Source organism: Callorhinus ursinus, unplaced genomic scaffold, assembly GCF_003265705.2.
Source record: "Callorhinus ursinus isolate GAN/ISIS: 27379988/994484 unplaced genomic scaffold, GSC_fseal_2.0 scaffold62, whole genome shotgun sequence".
NCBI classification, from domain to species: domain Eukaryota; kingdom Metazoa; phylum Chordata; class Mammalia; order Carnivora; family Otariidae; genus Callorhinus; species Callorhinus ursinus.
Window position 1 is genome coordinate 8,248,507 of NW_027397124.1, and position 20,362 is coordinate 8,268,868.

Sequence of the window (20,362 nt, forward strand, 5' to 3'; positions counted from 1 at the left end):
CACCCAGGCGCCCCCTAAGTGGCCTTTTGAAGGCACAAATGTAGTGCCAGCTTGGGGAGAATACTCTGTAAGGATGGGGTGCCATCCTCCACCCTGCAGCGTATACCCTAAATCAACAGCCATTATATGGGGCTGTGACCTATAAAGGTCAAATGCACGGCTTCTAGAACTAAGAGGTGGAAGTAGGAGTGGCCATGCTTACCTATCACTTGGGGGTATTTGTGCTTCCTGTCCCTGCAAATCTGGGCTCTGTACATTCAGAAGTCCTGGTTCCTAGAGGGGAAATGTTCCAGCGAGGGACATTAAGCTTTAACTTTCGGTGGGGCACCTGGGTGGCTCAGTCAGTTACACATCTGAGTCTTGATTTCAGCTTAGGTCATGATCTCAGGGTCATGGGATTGAGCCCCATGTTGGGCTCCATGCTTACCAGGGAGTCAGCTTGGGCTTCTCTCTCTCTCTCTCTGCCCCTCCCCCTGCTTGCTCTCTCTCTCTCTAAAATATATAAATAAATCTTAAACTTTAACTCATGGTAACTTTGTGACTTTGGGTTCTTTGTGCAAGAGACCAATAGGCAAGTAAAGGAGTCATGATCCTGGTCAGAGCAATGGAGCCTGATCATGAGGAAGAGGTAGGGTTGCTGTGGGGTTAGGGAAGGATGTGTTTGGAACTTGGGTGGTCCACCTGTGGACTGCTTGGTACTTCTTTGTCCAATTTCAGTGGTAAAGGCACAAATAAAATAGCCACCACGTGACAAGGGCTGATAACGCCAGTGGTTCAGATCCCTCAGCATAGAGGGCCAGGGATGACCCCAGCAGGTAAGCCATCTAGATCAGCAAAGGCGCTACTGAAGGGTGAGGGGAGTCTGCAATCGGCAGAAGAGAAAGAAGAGGATGAGTATCTCTTATAGCCCTGAGACCAGCTGCACAGCCAGGGGCTGCAAGTTTATCTCATATCTTTCTCTTGTTAAGTTTCCCTAGGAAAAGCAGCCCGCCAGAAAGTCCTGCAGAAGCTGCTCCCAGATGTACTTAGATGTATTTAGATAACCTAGTTCTGCTAACAGAGTGCGTGGCACAAGTTGGTAGCCAAAAGAAAGCATTAATGGAATAAACGAAGGTCTAGAAGGTTAGGATCTACGGAGAAGGAGCCATTTAATGTCCAGACCATGGGCCTTGGTACACCTGTACCTCCAAGAGCTATCTTTGTGCAAAGGAAGACAACTGAAGCTGTTTGATTGCTGGTCTTTTTAATGGAAGGTGGGATCTGGCAAATTTGGTCCTTAGAACTTCCTCAGACTTCAAGAAATTTTCTATCGGAATTTCTGTTGAAATCCCCTGAAAAATTCCAGTGAGAGGCAACCTTTCCCCTCAATGAGACTTAACCCGGATATGGTACAATGTAAGTGATGGTACTTTCCAGCAAGCCTTATGAAATTGCACCGGTCTTGGCCCTTTCTGACTGAGACACTCAAACAGAACTTGCCTATCATCCTCTCATGGTTATGGAAATGCTTCTCTTGGCTGCTTCACACCAGCTGGCCCCACTCTAACACAGATGAATGGGCCCCTGAGACCTACTGACTTTTTTGTTTACATAATATTAAGTGTTGAATTGTGTCCTCCCTAAAATTCATAGAAGTCCCAGTATCTCTTTATAGAAGATAGACTCTTTACAGAGTGAATTAGGTTAGAATGAGTTAATTAGAGTGGACCCTAATCCAATATGGCTGGTGCCCTTAGAAAAAAATAAAAGTTGCACACCGAGACAGGTGTACAGGGAGAATGTCACGTGGACATCAAGATGGCCGTCTACAAGCCAAGGAGAGCAGCCTGGAATAAGTCCTTCCCTTACAAGCCCTCAGAAGGAACTTACCCTGCTCACACCTTGATTTTGGACGTCTAGCCTCCAAAACTGAGAGACAACAAACTTCTGTGGCTTCAGCCACCCAATCTGCGGTGCCCTGTTATGACAGCCCTAGCAGACTATAACACAGGATCTGTGCCTGAACTCTACAGAGGAGCTGAGCTGGTCTGAGCCAGGGTGGGTGGTTTCACAGGGAGCATATTTAGCTGACATAAAGTTACCGGGAAGGGCCGACAATTCTCCAGTCTTTCCCAGAAGTCCTTAGCAGGCTTTCTGTAAAGCTCCACTGGGCAGAACTGGGTCCCGCGTCCATACTTTATGAAGGCAGTGCCGGAAAGTCCTCTGCTACAACAAACTCCTGGGTGTGCTCTCAGTGTTGAAGGCTCTTTTCCTGAACACAGCCACTTAGAATCATCCAACTGGTTCTATCAACTATGTCCGAGGAAATGTGAGTTTCACCCTTCCATGCCTGGCTCAACAGATAATGCCAGGTAGCAAGGCGTCTTTGACTAGGTGATTCACCCATTTTATTCCTTCCATGTGTCAGTCACTCTTCTAGATCTTAGGGATAGAGACTTGAAGGGGACAGGAAGGTCCCTTTCATGGAGCTTACTGTGGAGGTAGCAAACAGGCAGTAAGACGGACTAGTCAAGACAAATCCTAGTGGGAGACTTCTTTAGTTTGGGTGGTCAGCACTCTCTGAGAAGTAGTCATTTAAGCCAAGGGCGTGGAGGAGTGGGATGGGGCCAGGTGGGTCTGGACAATGCTGTGGACTCCTCCAGGGCCAAGGCACGCCAAGTTAGTACTCCAACATGGCAAGGAAAAATTAGAAGAAACCAGCTGGGAATTCTACAGATTTACATATTATTACATGCCTTTTTTTTTTACTGGACAATCTCAGGGTTAATAAATTCAAATTTTGCCATCAGATTAAGCAATGATAGACTGTGACACTTGGCATGAACTTTGGCAAATGAGGACACAGCTACTCGGATCTTGGTGGGCACTGGCTTTCTCCAGCTTTGCAGACCAAGGTCAAGCGTCCTGAATTTGTAGATCTCTGACCAGTTTCTCTGTTGGGCTCAGTTACGCTCTCTCACATTATACAGCTGGTTAAAACGTGCAAGTGACAGAAAAGCACCCAATGAAATTTCCCTGCTCCAGGACTGTTTTGACAACCCTCTGAAGGGTGGATTCTGATCCTCACCAAAGTGTGACCTGCATCACTCTGTAGGTATGAGGCTGTGGTTGTCTCAGAGTGTGATCTGTTCATTTTTGGAAGGGCTCCCTTCAGATTATGTACCTGTTAGCATATAATCTTCCCTTCTGATTCACTGCAGGTCTCAGCTTCGCTGGAGATAGAGGCAACTTTAGGCAAAATGATCCCACTTCCAAGAACTTTATAAAAGAAAGAAAGAAAAAAGAAAAGAACCCCAAACAAAGGCCTAATCTATTTCATTTCTCTGTGGTGGCTGAGGAAAGGCTCCGCTTTTAAGCCAGGACAATATAATATCCTGACGTGTAATACCCTAACTTCATCCATATCTGTGTCTTTGACTTTAGGGAAAGAATCCAGTTCTAGTTCCTAAACACTTCACCACCCTAAATTATCCAGGACCCGTCCCTAAACACTCTACCCCCAAAGACAGTATACTGTTCTTGCTCGCTTTTATTATTCTTTCCCCAAATATTTTCTTTTTTCCACTCCTTCAGCTCCTTCTGGTTTTTCAGAGCTGGGACTCTTGTTGGTAGAAGTACCTACAGGTGGGGTTAAGGCCATCTTGGTGAAAGGTAAAAGGCATCTAAAAATAGGGGGAAATGTTCTCATTTCATTCCAGTTCTCTGAATTAGACTACTGAAGAGCAGTTTCTGCTCTTCCAGTGAGTATTTGTGTATTCCACCACATTTGCTTTTCCGAGAAGCACATTTAGGCCTCAAATATCCGGTGAGAGGCCCTCTGCTATTTTGAGAACTCAGTGAAGATTTAAGGTACATTGAACACCGTATGGAACACGGCAGAACACCTGTCCAGAAGCCTGTGGAGACACAGAAAACGGTGTTTCTTACGAACATTTTCTATTTGCTTCGGTCACATTAATTAGCTGCTCAACCCCCGCACTGCGGGTGGCCTTAATTAAGGTAAACGTTTCCCACCTGGTGGAGTGAGTCAGGAACCGAGTCCTCGAAGAAGGAGGTCGAATGACGCTGTTTCCAGGGAGGGGACGAGCGGGGAGCAGTCGTTGCGGGGGTTGAGGGAACCCCCGCGCAGCAGGGCTTCCCCCCCCCCGCCCCCGGGGCAGGCGGCGGGCGTGCGGGAGCGCGGGTCCCCCCGGGGCAGGCGGCTGGGTGGCTGGCGTGCGAGAGCGCGGGGCGGCCTGAGGCGCGCGGCTGCGGGCTGGGCGGCCTCTGGGCGCAATTGCGCGGCAGCCGCTGCGCGGAGGGCGGGCTCGGAGCTTTCCTCCGCGGGGAGGCGACGCCTGCGCGGCGGCGGGGCTCTGGGTGTTTACCTGGCGTCCTAGCAACAGGCGGGCGCGCGGCGAGCGGTGCAGGGCGCAGGGCGGCCGCGGAGCTGGGCGCTGCAGGTGAGTGCGGCCGGTGGGCGCAGGGCGGCCGCGGAGCCGGGCGCTGCAGGTGAGTGCGGCCGGTGGGCGCAGGGCGGCCGCGGAGCCGGGCGCTGCAGGTGAGTGCGGCCGGTGGGCGCAGGGCGGCCGCGGGGCTGGGCGCTGCAGGTGAGTGCGGCCGGTGGGCGCAGGGCGGCCGCCGGGGTGGGGGGGGGACTCGCCGCTGCTCCTGCGGCCCCCAGGATCCGCAGCTCGCGCTCGCCCCGCGCTGAGATCCTTGCAGCCTAACGCGCGATTCGAGAAATGGGGGCCTTTCTCGGGCCCCCGCTTCTCTCTCCCTCGCCTCTTCTCTTTCTGTCGTCGGGCCCGAGATCCGTCCTCTCCCCTTCTCTCTCCCACCCACATCGAGGCCCTGCCTCCCCGCCGACACCTTGTCCCTGCCCGGGCACGTCCTGCTCCTTCGCCCCCGAGCCCCCAGTCTCCACCCTGCCGCGACCCCATCTCCTCCGTTATCCGTTCTCTCTGCTTCTCAGGCCGACTCCCAGCCTCTCTTCCCCTCTTCGCCTTTCCCCTCCGCCCTTGCGGCTCTGCCTGCTTCTGGCTATACTGTCTTCGCTGCCTGCCCCCCTCACCCCCCATCTCTAGAAACTGAGCCTCCAACTCTAACGCTTGTCACCGGCCCGGTTGATGCTGTCATCTCGTGTTTAAACACAGGGTTTGCGTGTACTTTGATTCAGGGCGCTCTTCCTGTCAGTTCCTGAAATTTTAATTTTTCTGTAGCTTCATCATTCTCGGAATGATCCTCAACCAATGTGACCCAGCCACATTTCTAGATCTCAGAGTGGATGCTTACATTTCCTGAGCTTCCTAAAGAATTCGGGTTTCCTTCTGCTCAAGTGTTACAGAAATTATTCATGGACGGGTTTCATTTTATTAATGATACAGGAGGCTTGCCCTACTAACCCTTAAAACAGAAAAACAAATTCCATTAGAGCGATTTGATTAGTAGAGAAAATGAATATAAGTGATTCTCAGTTTATGCAATCACGTACACAAAAACTTTTTTCCTTTTAATCTTTAAACTTTTTAACAATCGTACCTTAATTTAAAGATGTGTAACATGTATTCACATGTATTTGTTGTAACCGTGGTTCTTAGGCCAAAAGGACACCTGAATTGGCAGTGGGTAGAAACTGGGGAACAGCCTGTTTTGATAAAAAGTGTTAGTTTTGTATTTTTACCTGAGTTATACTGACCATTTTTTTTAACACCTCTGGGATTAGTGGAATAAATGCTGTAGCTCTCGTTCTCTTGGTAAATGAAGCCATTAGAAATTTCCCAAACTTAACATGAAAAACATTAGATTACCCTGTTTTCATTTTAAAATTTATTCAGTTAAGCCTGCAAAGTACTTCTCTCTCTCTCTTTTTTTTTTTTTAAGCCTTTTTATACGTATCTTGTCTTGTTCGGGATTTTGTTCTACTTTCCCTCCCCCCCCATAATATTTTATATGCCTTCTAGATTGTCCTAGGCCTCACTGAAATTTTCTTCTGCTAACCAGCCTTCTCAAATCAAGCCTGTTCATTGTTGCAGCACCTGGTTTACCAGATTTAGAAAAATAATTTGAAGAGATTCAAATGTGTTCCAGTTACTTTTGTGTAAAAATTTATCATGACAAAAATAAGACCTTTTCTGCATTTCTTAGCTCTTTTTAAAGTGTCTTCCAGGAAGTTGCTGTATGGGGTCTTGACTGCTATTAGTCTTAGGTAATCTATGTACGTCCACATTTTCCTTTTGAAAAGTACAAGAAGGAAATGATACACATGCCATAGTTTTATAAGACCATTGAAACAAATTGTATAATTAAGATTAAAAACAGAACTGTGCACCTAAGACTTGCTGTATAGATAAAGTTATTTGTACTTAGCTTACACTTACTCTCATAATATTGGGAAAATCAGCAATGTTACATATAAGCATCGGTACATGTGTTCAGAATCAAGCAATAGAAACAAATCACTGGAATACTCAAATAAATGCACAGAACAAATTTGTACCCTAATTGTATACATTTTATTTCACTAGCAATTATATATACAGATATAAAAATATACACATATTTATATACACATATATCAGCCATACTCAGCCCCAAGAACTATCGTTTTTTTATAACAACTATTTTGTAATGCCTGCTCTGCTACTCCAAAATCAAAATCCTAGATAATAATTCTACATACGTGCATAGTTTTAAATGTTAGTGCTCTAACTGTAAAATAAAGGAAAATTAAAAGGTAAGTCATTGTAGTACAATATCAGTATGGAAATGCTCAGGCACCACTGCACTAGAATGTGTAATGAAGTAGTCGGATGCTCCAGCCTTACATAGAATTACCTACTGTGAATGGAGTAGCTCCAGATGAAGGCTGATATAAACATGTCATTGAAACTTTAATTGTGTGACCAGCATGGCCATCAATGGCATGATTTTCCAAAATGCTGAGCTCTTGGTAGACTTCCATATAAAACAAAGTATGTACAACCTTCCTTCGACTTATATGATAGTTGCAATCCTGGAAAATTCTGTGTATATCAAAATTGTGGAAAAAAACCTTTATGATTATTTGTAAAGTGGAGATAGGTTCTAAGCGCAGGTATTACTTACCTGAAGTTTTTCATCTACTAGATGCCTGGAGATTATAGCATAATTCTTCCTTCTGGGGACTGTCGTGCACATTGCAGGACATCTGACATTCTTGGTCCTCATCACTGAATGCCAATGATGTCTCCTTCCTATCATTTTGATAATGAAATGTCTTTTATAATACTTCTGCATTATGAGTACTGCCTCATTAAGAACCACTGACCTAGATGTCCTGTTACTGGATATCGAGATTGAATACAGCACAAAATCCAAAATCTCCAAGTCATTTCTGTAGAGTTTTGGTACTTCTGAGCTTTAGCCGTAATGATGGGGGGAAAGCTAATTCCATTCTATATTTAACTTTATAACCATTCTAATATTCTGGAAGGAAGGCTTTAATGATCCCTTTAATGAGAGAACAAACAAGTATAGACTATCAGGGAACAAAGCCTTGAATGTTCATAGTGAGAACTTGCTTTCTAACTTGGCTCTTATTTAATGTTACAGATAATGTTCTCTTTTTAAAAGAAAGTCCGTGCTGGAGGGAAGAGGGGTGGGGGGATGGAGTAACTGGGTGATGGACATTAAGGAGGGCACGAGATGTAATGCGCACTGGGTATTATATAAGACTGATGAATCAATGATCTCTACCTCTGAAACCAATAATGCATTATATGTTAATTGAATTTAAATAAAAATACATTTTTTAAAAAAGTCAGAATAACAGAGTTCAGTTTGACAGCCTGGTTCTAAACGATGTGCTGCCCAGCTCAGTAGAGCGTTGCTCCTCCGCCTAGGGCTCCAGCAGACCTGGGGACCAAAAGCCGTGATGCCACACTCCTCCACTCTTCCTTCCACTGTTTGGGTTTTCCGTTTCTGTTTTCCACCCATTTACTTGCACTTCCTCTCTTAGACCCAGGGAAATAAGAAAGTTATTCACAGGGCAGACAGAGATTGGAAAATCCAAGTACCCATCGCTTTCACTTAGAGCTGGCTCAGTAAAAATCAACTATTTTATTGCCTTAAAGAGCAGTTCGATGATTAGGAAATCAGCCACGACGATTAATAAACAGACTGTGGGTTGGATGGCTTAAAGCCTTGAAAAGGAAAACCGTTCTGGGGAAAAGGTGCTTGCTATCCTCTGTTTCTCTTCCCGCTCTGATGCAGCCTGTGTGCTCAGATCTGAGCATTGACGGTTCCCATGGGCGTGGCTCTGACGAGATCGGCGCAGTGGAGTGCTGCTGGTTATGGGACCAGAACCTTGGAAATTACTCCTCTCAATGAGGCGATACTGAAAGAAATTATCGTGTTCGTGGCGAGTTTTATCTACAAACATCCTCAAGAGGCAAAATATGTTTTTGTAGAACCACTTGAATGGAAAACAAACTTGGACCCCTCAGCATTTGAATCAGGTTATATTGTCAGGTAAGCCAGTAAATTGCTTCTAGAATTTAATATCTTCATTGTACGTATTTCTATTAATTGGTTTGTAGGTTTCAGGCAAGTAATTTAACATCTATGAATCTCAGAAATATTCTGACCCAGGGATTGGAAACGAGAGGCACTCAGGTGAAATCTGAGGATATTTTGTTTGGCTAACACGTTGTTCATCTAATTTTTAAATTTTGATTTGAATTTCTTTTGATAGGGGATGCATTCTCCAGGTCACCACACTCCAACATTTGCTGTTGCTTTATGTTTGGGCTTTCCACTTATCCATACAACCCTCTAGGTGCAAGTAAGGCACTGGTTTTGTGACCTCTGATATAGAGAGAATCCCTTCTGGTATTTAAATCTAGTAATTCCTGGAGCAGCAGAGGGAGAGTGGTAAATTTGCTCACTATATGGGGGAGACTTTTTGACAATTAGAATTGTCCTCAAATGAGAACCTTCCAAATCTGAGATTTTAAAAAGATCTTACTTCTGACTCAAACAGGGAGCTGTCCACTTAGCTCTTGTGAACATAGGTGTTTATGTAAACATAATTATATAGGATTAATTTGCATGTACATATGTAAATATTTTCTGTTATTTTGCTCAGTTTCAGCTTATTTTCTACCTTCAGGCGTTCGGATCCTCTTTTCTGCCATCATGTTCCTCCTGGGTTTTGCATATGAACTTTTTTAAAAGTCTGACCTTATCCAAGATAGGTCACTGACCAGCCACAGCTCCCTAGAGATGCCTTTTCTACTTTTCCCTTTGGGATTATTTGTGAGAATAAACTCTGAATTTCATTTTTAGAACTGAAAAACAATTCTTGAATTGCATTTCAGTAGTGCTTTGGTTCTGCTCTCATGCTTACCTTCTCTCTGAATTTCCTGAAGTCTTTGTTTTTTTAATTGTATTTTATATCTAACAGTGCCTATGGTCACTTCCTCCCAAAGTGCTCATCATTATTCATTGCTCCCACTTAAGTTCAGTATAGTGTCACACGTTGTTTTTCCTAACCTTTGAAAGATGAACTCATCTGCAAAACCATATAGTCCAGAAACATATGAACTACTTAGCACAAAGATGGACTTAAAGCAGATGTCAGAAGAATATCAAGAGTGTCACTGTATCTTACCTCTGTACTTATTTTGTGTTCCAAGTACAAACATGACCACATCTGCGACCTACTTAGGTGGGCTGTTACACACACCTCAATTATATTACTCTTTCTCTTCCTTTATCCTTGTCCGATTTCTTTTTTGCTCTATTTCCATTCTTATACCTCTGCATCCCAGTCTTTATGTACAGTGGTCCTTCTTAAGCAGGATGTCTTGACATTTTGGCACCATGTGTGTTTTGAACCAATTGCCCCTTGATTATCTTCCTTCTGTCGAATTGACGAGGCAGTTTTTCCTTGGGCCAATTTTTCTATCCATTGTTCTTGTTTCTGACCTTTATTGATGATATCTTTGATGTTGGAAGGGAAAAGAAGGGTCTAATAGTAGCACTTGCTGTATTTGAAGGAAACCATGCCTTTGTGGCTTGATGAAAACCAGGTAGGTACTGATTGTCCTGAAGAAGGCAAAGGATACAGCTGAGATTTTGGTACTAATAGAAAATACCAAATGTTTACACATCTAAGTCTTGACCATTCCCCTTGCTCCTCCCCCCAAAACAAAGAACTGTCAGCAACCCATAGCCACTTGGTATGCTATGTCTAGCAACATAACAGCAAGTGATAGAGACCAGAGATGCCCTCAATGGCTAGAAGGATATACTATTAAAAGAGCCCCAGCTACCTCATTCTTTGCCCTTTGGTTCACATGCACTCTTCTTGCTTAGCCACTGGCCCTTAGGACACTTTATATTCATTTATTTAAAGTGGGGGGAAACTGCTCTCCTTTCAGGTAGGATTCAGGTCTGTAAGTCCACGAGGTATGGATACCTAAGTCATCATAAAGGCTTTGAGCTTGGGGTCCCTGGATGTGTTTCTACCAAACTAGAATATTCTTGGGCATTTTAGAATATTTAGGCCGGTTCTTCTTCTTGGGAATGTACATTCTCTCAGCCTCTTGTTCCAAAACAAGTCAGTTTAATCTGCATGGGAAGTCTGTTGAAGGAAGTAAGCTCCCCCCTTTTGTTGATCCCTTTTGTATTTACACTTGTGGCCTCGTTTCTCATTTGATGTTGTACATTTCCAAATGCACTTTTTGTAGCCCTCTGTAGAAGTGTGATCAGCCTTCTTCTGAATTAGGCTGATAGGCATCTGATGTTGAAACTGACCTGCTCATCACGCACCGAAAAGGTTTTTTATTTCATCGCCCATCTTCTTTTGTGAGGATCATTGTTGAGTAGATGGGCATGCCACTTTCCACATGTTAGATGACTCATTCTTTTCCTTCGGGATCATTTCCAATGTATAGCTCTTTATCCTGTAATAATACTTGGCATCGTCTCCCCATGTTCAATATTTTGGAGAAAATAGCTCCACTTTCATTCTAAAGGAAATCATAGGTCTCCTTGTATTACCATTTTCAATTGCTTTTGTTCATATCAGACAGGATGAGATTACTAATCTTTCTAAGATAGCTCAGAATGAAGCTCAAGTCCACTCTAAGCTAAGGACAAATGACACCCTCCAATGATTAACACCATCTGTTGGTGGCATACGGAGCTGCGTTGCTTTGACTCATTAGAGTGAAGCTTGGGAAATTTAGAAACTGGATAAGCATTCAGAATCATTTAGTGAAAATGTTATTACCTGTTCTTTTTCTCTCCTTCTTTGGTAGAACTATGATTTTTGAATCATATTGGCTTTAGTATTGTGATATTTCAGCTGCGAATATCTCTCTGCTGTCTCAGTGATATGTCTGAGTTGGGACAAAAGTCTCTTCTGGTTGGAGTTCTGGGTGGATGAGAAGTCAGGCCCTGAGCAGTGGCCCTCGTCCCCCTGTCCTGCCCACTTCCCTCACAATTCATACCTTTCTGGTTCCTAGTTTCCTTTTTTCTTCTGTAAGTCTCCACAGGCATCTTTTTTATTGCTCATTTCCCAATACTCCTTGGTAATGGGCATTGTTTGATCCTTTTGCCTTTTTCTAGTTCTCTTATCAATGTCATGAAGGCTCAGTTACATGATCTCTGATCTTAAAATTATATTGTTTTATGATACCGTCATTATTATATTTTGGTAAAACTTCTTTTTTTTTAAGATTTTATTTATTTATTTGAGAGCGGGGGGGTGGAGCTCAGGAAGAGGGACAAGCAGACTCAGCGCTGAGTGCGGAGCCCGGCATGGGGCTCGATCTCACGACCCTGAGATCATGACCTCAGCTGAAACCAAGAGTTAGACACTTAACCAACTGAGCCACCAGGCGCCCCATATTTTGGTAAAACTTCTATATCATGGTATTAAAATCGATGGCCATAACTTTTGTTACTGAGCTCTTTGTTTTTTGTTCCTGAGAATTACTAACTAGTTTCTCAACTATAACCTCATTGCCCTTGTTACTGTTTAGACTCATTTATTGAGTAATTACTGTGTTCTGGACACTAAACTAGGCATCGGGGATGAAATAAATGAGACATTCTCCTGCTTTCTCACTTTATAGTATAAGCTATAGTATTTTCAGCTGCCTTCCCCAATGCCAGTTTAAAAGTCTTTTGATCAGGTCAGTGGGTTTCATTTATAGCACATTCATCTTGACCTCACAAGGTGGGTGCTGCATTTTTTTTTTCCCAGAAGCTCTTTCTTCAGGCGTTAGAAACTGTGAACCCAGACATAAACCTGCTCTTCCACATCCTCCCTATGGCTGCCGTTTAGCTCCTACTGCTCTGCTGAGGTACAGGTTTCAACTGGTGGGAGCAATGAAATACGTGCCCTGTGCCCTTGAGTTTCAGCTTCTCAAGTTCAGTGGTTTGATATTGTTGGCGTTCAGTCGGCTTACAACTTAGTCTTGTCACCATCCTCTTAGCACTCACAGCCAGCCCAGTACAAACCTTTAAGAAATCACCTCAATCCTAAAGACATTATTCCAAAAGCTTTATTTTAGAGAAAGCACACATTTTTCATACAACACACAGCACTGGTCCGTCTGGAAATCTTTTATTGATTTATTCCTCTTCCATTTATTGAGCACCTTCTGTGTGCAGTTACTATGGAGGTTACTGCGCATAGAGCAGGGGGCAAAGACTGGTAGACGTCCCTGCATCAGCCTCCCTATTGCTGCTCTAACAGATTATCACACACTTAGTGGCTTAAAACAATGCAGATTTAATTTCTTATGGTTCTGGAGGTGCAAAGACTAAAATGAGTCTGTAGGGTTAAAATCAAGGTGTTCACAGGGCTGTGTGCCTTCTGGGGGCTGAAGGAAAATCCATTCTTGCCTTTTGCAGCTTCTGGAGGCCACCTGCGTTCCCAGGCTCCTGGCTCTGTGTTACTCCGACCTCTGTTTCCATGTCACGTTGGCTTCTCTGACTTGACCCTCCTGCATATTTCAGAAGAGCCTTCTCATCTTAAGATCCTTAACTTAATCCACCGGCATAGTCCCTTTTGCCATGTGAGGCAACACATTCATGGGCTTCGGCGATTAGGATGTGGACATCTGTGGGGAGCCACCATTCTGCCTCCCACGGTCTCTATCCTCTCGTTCCTTTTCTAGTGAAATAGTGCGGGTAGTAGAGCTGAGTCTGAGTCTGTCAGGTTTACTTTTCCTGATGAACTGGCAACATTGTACATCTGTTTATCTGCATTACAATTTAAAATATGTTAGATCAGGTCTTACAATGAGAACAGTTTTGCCAGGGATATCTGTATATAATAAAAACCTAGGCAGTTTAGTTAATGTTGCAAGTGGTAGAAACCTATAGAAATATCACTGCCATAAAAACATCGTAATATTTCTTAAATGCCGACCCAAAAAAAAATAAAATGGACAGACACACAAATCTAGGAGACTTAGTAATTTCTGATCAGGAAAAGTCCATTTAGAAAAGCTGCGTATTATCCTAAAGTAAACCAAACTAGGGGGTTTGGAGTGGGGAAAGCAATCCACAGGGGGAATCTAGTTTGTCTCTCTCTCTCTCTCTTTTTTATAGCTTTTTGTTCATAAACAGAGTAGCCAAGAAAATCTTTAACCACTAATCACTATGGTGTAAATTCTATAAATAATATAACATTAGAAATCCCCCAAACATGAATGATCCTGTAGAACCAGTGATTTTTTTTTTAAAGATGTCCAGCACATTGTCAGAAAAACAAAAACAAAAACTGTGATTGAGTTCATGTAAGTATTCAAGAAACTGCTTAAGATTTTCTTCCTGGATATATTGTGTGGCTCTCTATAGTCACTAATAAGGCTGAGAAGTTAAGTGTCTGAGTGTGGCCAAGGTAGGAAAAGAGATGAGCTTCTCACAAGAAATATTTATATTTTGTGTTTTATAATGAGACATAGGAATTTTTTTTATTATGTTCAATTAGCTACTGTATAGTACATCATTAATTTTTGATGAAGTGTTCCATGATTCATTGTTTGCGTATAACACCCAGTGCTCCATGCAGTATGTGCCCTCTTTAATACCCATCACCGGGCTCACCCCCCCACCCCTCCCCTCTAGAACCCTCAGTTTGTTTCTCAGAGTCCATCGTCTCTCATGGTTCGTCTCCCCACCTCCGATTCCCCGCCCCCCTTCAGTTTTCCCTCCCTTCCCCAATTGTCCTCCATTCTGTTCCTTATGTTCCACATATGAGTGAAACCATATGATAATCGTAGGAATAATTTGTCGAAATATCTTACATTTAACTTCACTAGCATCCAGGTAATCTTAAGCTTTGATATTTATTTATTTATTATTATTTTTTTTAATTTTCCTAGTGAAACAACAGTCAAGTCAGAAGAAGTTGATAAAGATGGGCAGCCCTTGCTGTCCGTCTCTGTGCCACACATTAGGGTTAGGAGCTTTGGACAGCTGTCTCGCCTCTTGCTCACTGCCAAAGATATGAAGCTGAAGGAGGCACAGGCCTGTATTGAAGGTGATATTTATGCTCCAGTCTGTGATTTGAACTTTTAGAAACACAATCTTGGGGCGGGGGTTGGAGGGGGAATCATTTGTTACAGTCTCTTAGAAAAAGTTCTGTGACCTAAAAGGTAAAAAAAGTCCTATGTTCAACTTCATAAAAATGTCATTCATTTTTCTGGGCAGAATGTCCAGAAAAATTGGAATGATATCCGATTTCTACTTTAAAATGAAAGGCCTAATACTTTACCACTAGCAAGCTTCTAGATTTCTAACTGTAACACGCGGCTTAAAGACAGACTTCGCAGCTTCTGGAAAGACCAGCGGCCTGCAGCCTTTGAGGTCCACACGGGAAAGAAGACAGATTAGCAGGGCCAGCACTGGAATCTGCACTCTACTCTCCGCCCTGTTGTGATGGATGATGCTCTGTTTCCTCTACAACGCATGTAGCAGAGATAACACAGAATAATCTCACTTGCCATTGGTCTCAGTCCTGTTCCATTGTGGGTTGCATAGCCTTCTGTGAATAATTTCATTCATTCAGTGGGAAGTGTTTTTCCTCTTCTTTAAGGATGTAGATTTTCATTGTTGTCTAAGCATCTACCATGCAAGAAAGAATGTGATCAATTGCCTGCTGTAATGGTACCCTAAATTTTTCTTACGTGTAGAAATACCTAACAGTAGATAATGATGTTGTATACATGTTTTGCTTCTTTGGAATCATGTGACTAGAAGGTCCCTGGGTCCTACCTCTCATCATTCTTTGCTGGGGCATGGGAAGATGCTCCTTTTTAAAAAAATTTTTTTAAAAATTTTCTTTAAGATGTGAACCTTAGGACAAACAGCCTCTCCTTATCTCTTGCTGACTCTTTATTAGGCTATCTGTACATCATAGCTACTTTGCTGAGAAGGAATGAAATCTTAAGAGTAAAGCTGAATTCAAGGAGATTGTTAATAGCATCAAATTCAAATTTAAAATATGAACCTAATACATAGACTGGCTGCTATATATCTAGCTTGGCTAAATGTATATCCTTTGCTGCATTTTGTCCTTTCTATAAGAGTTCTAGGTACAACTCCTCAGTTTGGGGTCCAAATTCCATGGTGCACGGCAATTTGGGGGTCAGGTTTCTGTCTTTCCCCCAAATTCATCTGGTACCTTTTTACATGAATCTTTATGAGATGACTGCCATAAGGGTGATTAAGTTGAGATGCTCAATAAGTGGATGATTCCTAGATCTCCTTTCCCTGCCCCTCCCCTCACGTGGTCTTTTCTAAGAGGCCCTAAGCCTTTTCTGCTATTTCCTGGTGCCATTGTCCACTTCCTGTTGCAGAGTTAATGCCATTCCTGTGCTTCTCTTCATTTCAATCAGGTTGAGTTTTCTGAACTAGTCCCGTAGGCCTTTTCTTCCTCCCTGTCCAAACGCATATATATTTCATCTTACTTAAATTCCTCCTTTCCAAATAAGGCTTTGCCCCCTTCTTCCTCACTTGCAACTTCATGGTTCTTTGACTTTTACCAAATTCTGTTTTCAGCCTCTCTAGGGCCGACTTTCACACCTATGTCAGCCTTGATCATGAGTTAGTATTGAAGTTTTTCAGTGTAATTTTGGTATGTGTGTAAGTACTGGTCAGGTTTGTTTTTCCGACTCAAACATCAAAAGACATTGAAAATATAAGCAGTTTGAACAGGTGGAAAAGACTGGCAGTAGATCTGTAGACTGAGTGAAACACTATTTTGGAAAGAAAGCATTTGTGAACACTGAGCACTTGCACACGTGCGTGCGCACGCACACAGTTCTACTGATGATTCTTCTAAGGAGACCGGTATTTATCTTCAAATCAATTCTGAATATATTAATTGAATGCCCATGCTGGACAATGCCCCACAGTCGTCAACAACAACAAAAAGAATGTCTTGTTCTTTGTCTTATTAGATGATATAGACAGATGATATTACAGTACAAGGTAGAGCATCTCAAGGAGTATAAGAAAGCTCCTAAATACAGTAGAATCTGAGAAGTAGAAATTAATTCAAATTGGGCGCATCAGAGAAAGCTTAATGAAAGATGCACATTTGGGTGGGCCTCAGAGGATTTGCTAGTCTTTATGTTTCTTGCAACAGAAGACAAAGAGGATCATTTTTATTTATTTACTTGTTTGATCAGCTAACAGAGATCCCGTAACAAAAATCCTGGGTTTGGATTATAATACAATGAAAGAAGACACGTCCGTAGTGAACATTCTTGATAAAATTACCAAAGATGAAGATCCTGAAAGTGAGATTAAGATGAAGCTTGGCATGCTGCTTAAGCAACTGGATCTGCACCTACTGAATCATTCTCTAAAACATATTTCATTGTGAGTCTTTTAGAAAAAAGAAACCTCTAAAAATTAGTTACAAAAAGTGCTTTCAGAGTTTTATTTAAACCAAAAAAATAAAGTATGGAAGTTATTGCTAGTGATTTAACACTAATTTCTTTTAAGATTTATTTAAGAGAGAGAGAGCGCATGCGCACGGCCCGCACAAGGGGGGGAGGGGCAGAGGGAGAGGGAGATAGAGAATTCACACCAACTCCCCACTAGGCTTGGAGCCTGACGAAGGGCCGGATCCCAGGGCCCTGAGATCATGACTTGAGCCAAGATCAAGAGTCGAACACTTAACCGACTGAGCCACCCAGGCGCCCCTAAACATTAAATTTTATTGGAATAAGATTTTAGTTTATTGCATGGATATTTCTAATTCTAAAACTTAAAAGTTCATAGTTAGCATTGCTAAAGCTTTCTGCGGGGTTTTACCTGATTCTGAGGACCTGAAATGGCCTTGTTATTTTCAGTTTCCTCAGACTACTAGATAAATGATTAAATAGTAATGCAAATATCATGTAGAGCCTGTAAGATTTAACACTTGTTCGTTTTTCTAGTTTTTTTTTCTAGTATTATAGTATTACCACTAAGAAATCAAGTCAATATTTAAATGAGTATATTTAATGTTGCATTAAATATGAATCACTAATTTCTTGATGTTTTGACAGTGTTGTAAGATTATAACATGGGTAAGGTTAGTTGCAATATTTTAGTTGTTGTATAATTTGACTACAGTTTTAATTATAAAAAACAATATCCCACCCTGCGAAAATGGAATATTTTCATGTGTTTTCTGGAGATTCTCTTTTAAATTGTTAAAATGAATTTCTTACCATTCATTTCAGAGAAATACGTTTAAACCCAACAATTGTTAAGAACGATATAGAACTGCTGAAACATTTCTCAGGAAAAGGAGAACAAACCGTCTTGGAATCTATCGACTATACCTCAGGTTTATATTTTTCTCAGATTCGTTTTGTGTTATATATAGTAATTATCATTTCTAAATGCTTCAGTAGCTACATTAGGATTGAATATTTGAAAAAACGAAAACTTAAAACTGTAATCATTTTTATTCTTTTAAAGTCAACATATTTCATTTTTTGAAACTCCTTTTAATTGATCAATAATTGGTTTCAGATTATGAATTTTCAAATGGATGTCGAGCCCCACCTTGGAGACAAATTCACGGGGAAATTTGTTATGTGCTGGTGAAACCACACGATGTTGAAACTCTGTGCATTACTTGTAGTGCAGAAGGAGTATTTTTAAATGGTGTAAGTAGTTTTTTAAGAACCATGTTGACTTTGGTACTTAGCTCTATCTCTGTAAACGCAGGCCCATCTCCAGGACTGAATCCTGATGACCACAGAAATGCCATACTGTTCTGTGGGATTGAAGCAGATCCCTTTGCTATGTGTTTGCTGAGCAAATCCAAAATTGTTTCAGAATTAGCCCCAGTGTTCCCCATTGCAGGTCATTAAGTCAATCTTCTAAGAAATGACCTTCAAAGGGACCCACACCACTTTATAAAATGAAAACCTCCTTAACAGTCAGTTCACTGATTAGTTATATGAGTATTGGGGGAAAGAAAAAGGAGGCCTGAGGTAACACAGAAGCAATAACTATAGTTTTTACTCTAAGAATGGAGAGGACAAAAGGAAGGGGGACATTAAAACGTGGGAGCTTGGAGGAAGTGTCCCCCATGAAGCTGGGACCCATATGTCTAGTGAGGGGGGACATTGCCGGGCTGGGCTGGTGCTTTCGGATCTCAGAAGGCAGACATTGCAGAGCTGGGACTTAGACCTCTGAGGCATGCACCCTGTTTACATTGGTGATGGCCCCTTAGGAGTTCAGAAGGGGGCCCCCTGCCAAAGAACTGGGCCTCCCGTCTCTGAGGAATGGTCACTTCAGGCTGTGCTGGTCGCCTCGGACCTCAGTGGGTCTCCGGGAAGCCGGCACCCAGACCTCTGAGGAGTACAATGCCCAGTTAGTGCTGCTACCTCAGGAGGTCACAGGAGGATCTTTGCAGAAATGGCAGAGCTGAGACCCAGACCTTTGAAGATGGAGCCCTGCTCAGGTTATGGTGGTATTTCTGAGGGGGCATAATGAGCCAGGGTCTGGGCGGATAGGGAAAAAACCCTGGGAATTTGAACCGACCGTTGCTACTGGAAGCAGCTTCCACTCCCAGGGGCGACGGGCCACTGCTGGGGCGACTCTAACAGGAACAGTGGGCAAGGAGGAGGCAGCATGTCCTTTCGCCCTCCTCCACCTTTTCAGTCTCCCTTTGACTTCCTGCTGACTGAAGCTGACCTAAGCTGGCAAAGGAGAAACACAGCATAACAGATTCCCAGCCCTGAGCATCACTAAGCAGAGCGATTGCCTTCGGAACCTTCCACGTTAAAACTTTTTTATGCTGAGTCTCATACCTGTTCACCGAACTTAACTAGAAGCTCAGCATTCCCCTTGGCCACACCCTCCCTTGGTGTCTTCAGTGTAATTTGGGGCCTCCTAGGCAACATCTGCAGGGAGAACTCAAATCCTTAATGGGGACCCCTTATCACAGGGGACTGTTTGGAGCATGGCTACCTCTTGGTTTGGATTGGTATCAAGATGCTGGTGCCACTTTCTTGATGACCAGCAGGCATCTCTTGTGACCTGCCTTGTGGCGCTTCTCTTCTCAGCATGACACTGTGCCTTAAGTCTGCACAGAGGAGGGAGATGCCCGCAATATGATTTTGCTTCGGTTTGTTTCGCTCCTCTAAGGAAGTGAAATTTCCCATTAGAAAATCAGAAACTTTGACTTTCTAGAGGGGGGCAAGGAGGTTCCGTTTCTATCAAAGGCTATTGACCTACTACTACATATAACTTTATTTGATATGGAAATCTCTTAAGTGTTCCTCTCCATTTCAGAAGTGAAAGGAACGTGAAACTATTCAATAATTACAGCAAAATGTGTAACACGTTAGTTATATGGGTGTGTATGATGTTTTGTATGTATATGTGGTTATGTATCTAGATAACACACTGTAGGTTTTTTATATATGCATTTGGCTAAGGCAGAACCGAATCTTTCTTGTCAGGGTAGGCAAGCAAAGGAAAATGAGGAAAGGAAAGAGACAGAAAGAAAGAGGTACAGACAAAAAGGGTAGAGGGACAGATGGTTACATGGAGGCTGTAACTCTAGAAGATATGCCTAGAGCAACTGCATTACACACAGAACAAGAGCAGAGCGTGACAAATAGAAGCTTTTCTGTGGTGGCCTTCTAATCTTGGGGCCTTTTGTGACTTCATCAGAGGCTCTTGAAGTCATAATGCTTTTTTGCATGAGGGGGATGCAGAATTCTTTGCCGACTAGCAGAGTGCCCTACATGCATATGGGAGATACTCAGTAAAGGCATGCTGGATGGATGGATGGATGGATGGAGGGATGGATGGAGGGATGGATGGATGGATGGATGGAGGGATGGATGGATGGAGGGATGGA

General features: G+C 42.8%; 1 protein-coding gene across 6 annotated transcripts in view; it reads left to right on the plus strand.

The window, feature by feature from the left end:
* Window positions 1–4,241: 4,241 nt before the first annotated feature.
* ODAD2 (outer dynein arm docking complex subunit 2) overlaps window positions 4,242–20,362 on the plus strand; it is a 181,062-nt gene continuing 164,941 nt past the window's right edge. The window contains exons 1-6 of one of the 6 annotated variants that reach the window (XM_073885475.1): window positions 4,242–4,442; window positions 8,233–8,490; window positions 14,367–14,524; window positions 16,677–16,869; window positions 17,721–17,827; window positions 18,016–18,152. In XM_073885475.1, coding sequence (XP_073741576.1) covers window positions 8,267–8,490; window positions 14,367–14,524; window positions 16,677–16,869; window positions 17,721–17,827; window positions 18,016–18,152 — 819 coding nt within the window. In that variant the 5' untranslated portion in view covers window positions 4,242–4,442; window positions 8,233–8,266. Of the gene's footprint in view, window positions 4,443–6,169; window positions 6,188–8,232; window positions 8,491–14,366; window positions 14,525–16,676; window positions 16,870–17,720; window positions 17,828–18,015; window positions 18,153–20,205; window positions 20,273–20,362 lie in introns of those variants that run through there. The other 5 variants (XM_073885474.1, XM_073885477.1, XM_025885882.2 and 2 more) reach the window with 5 other exon arrangements.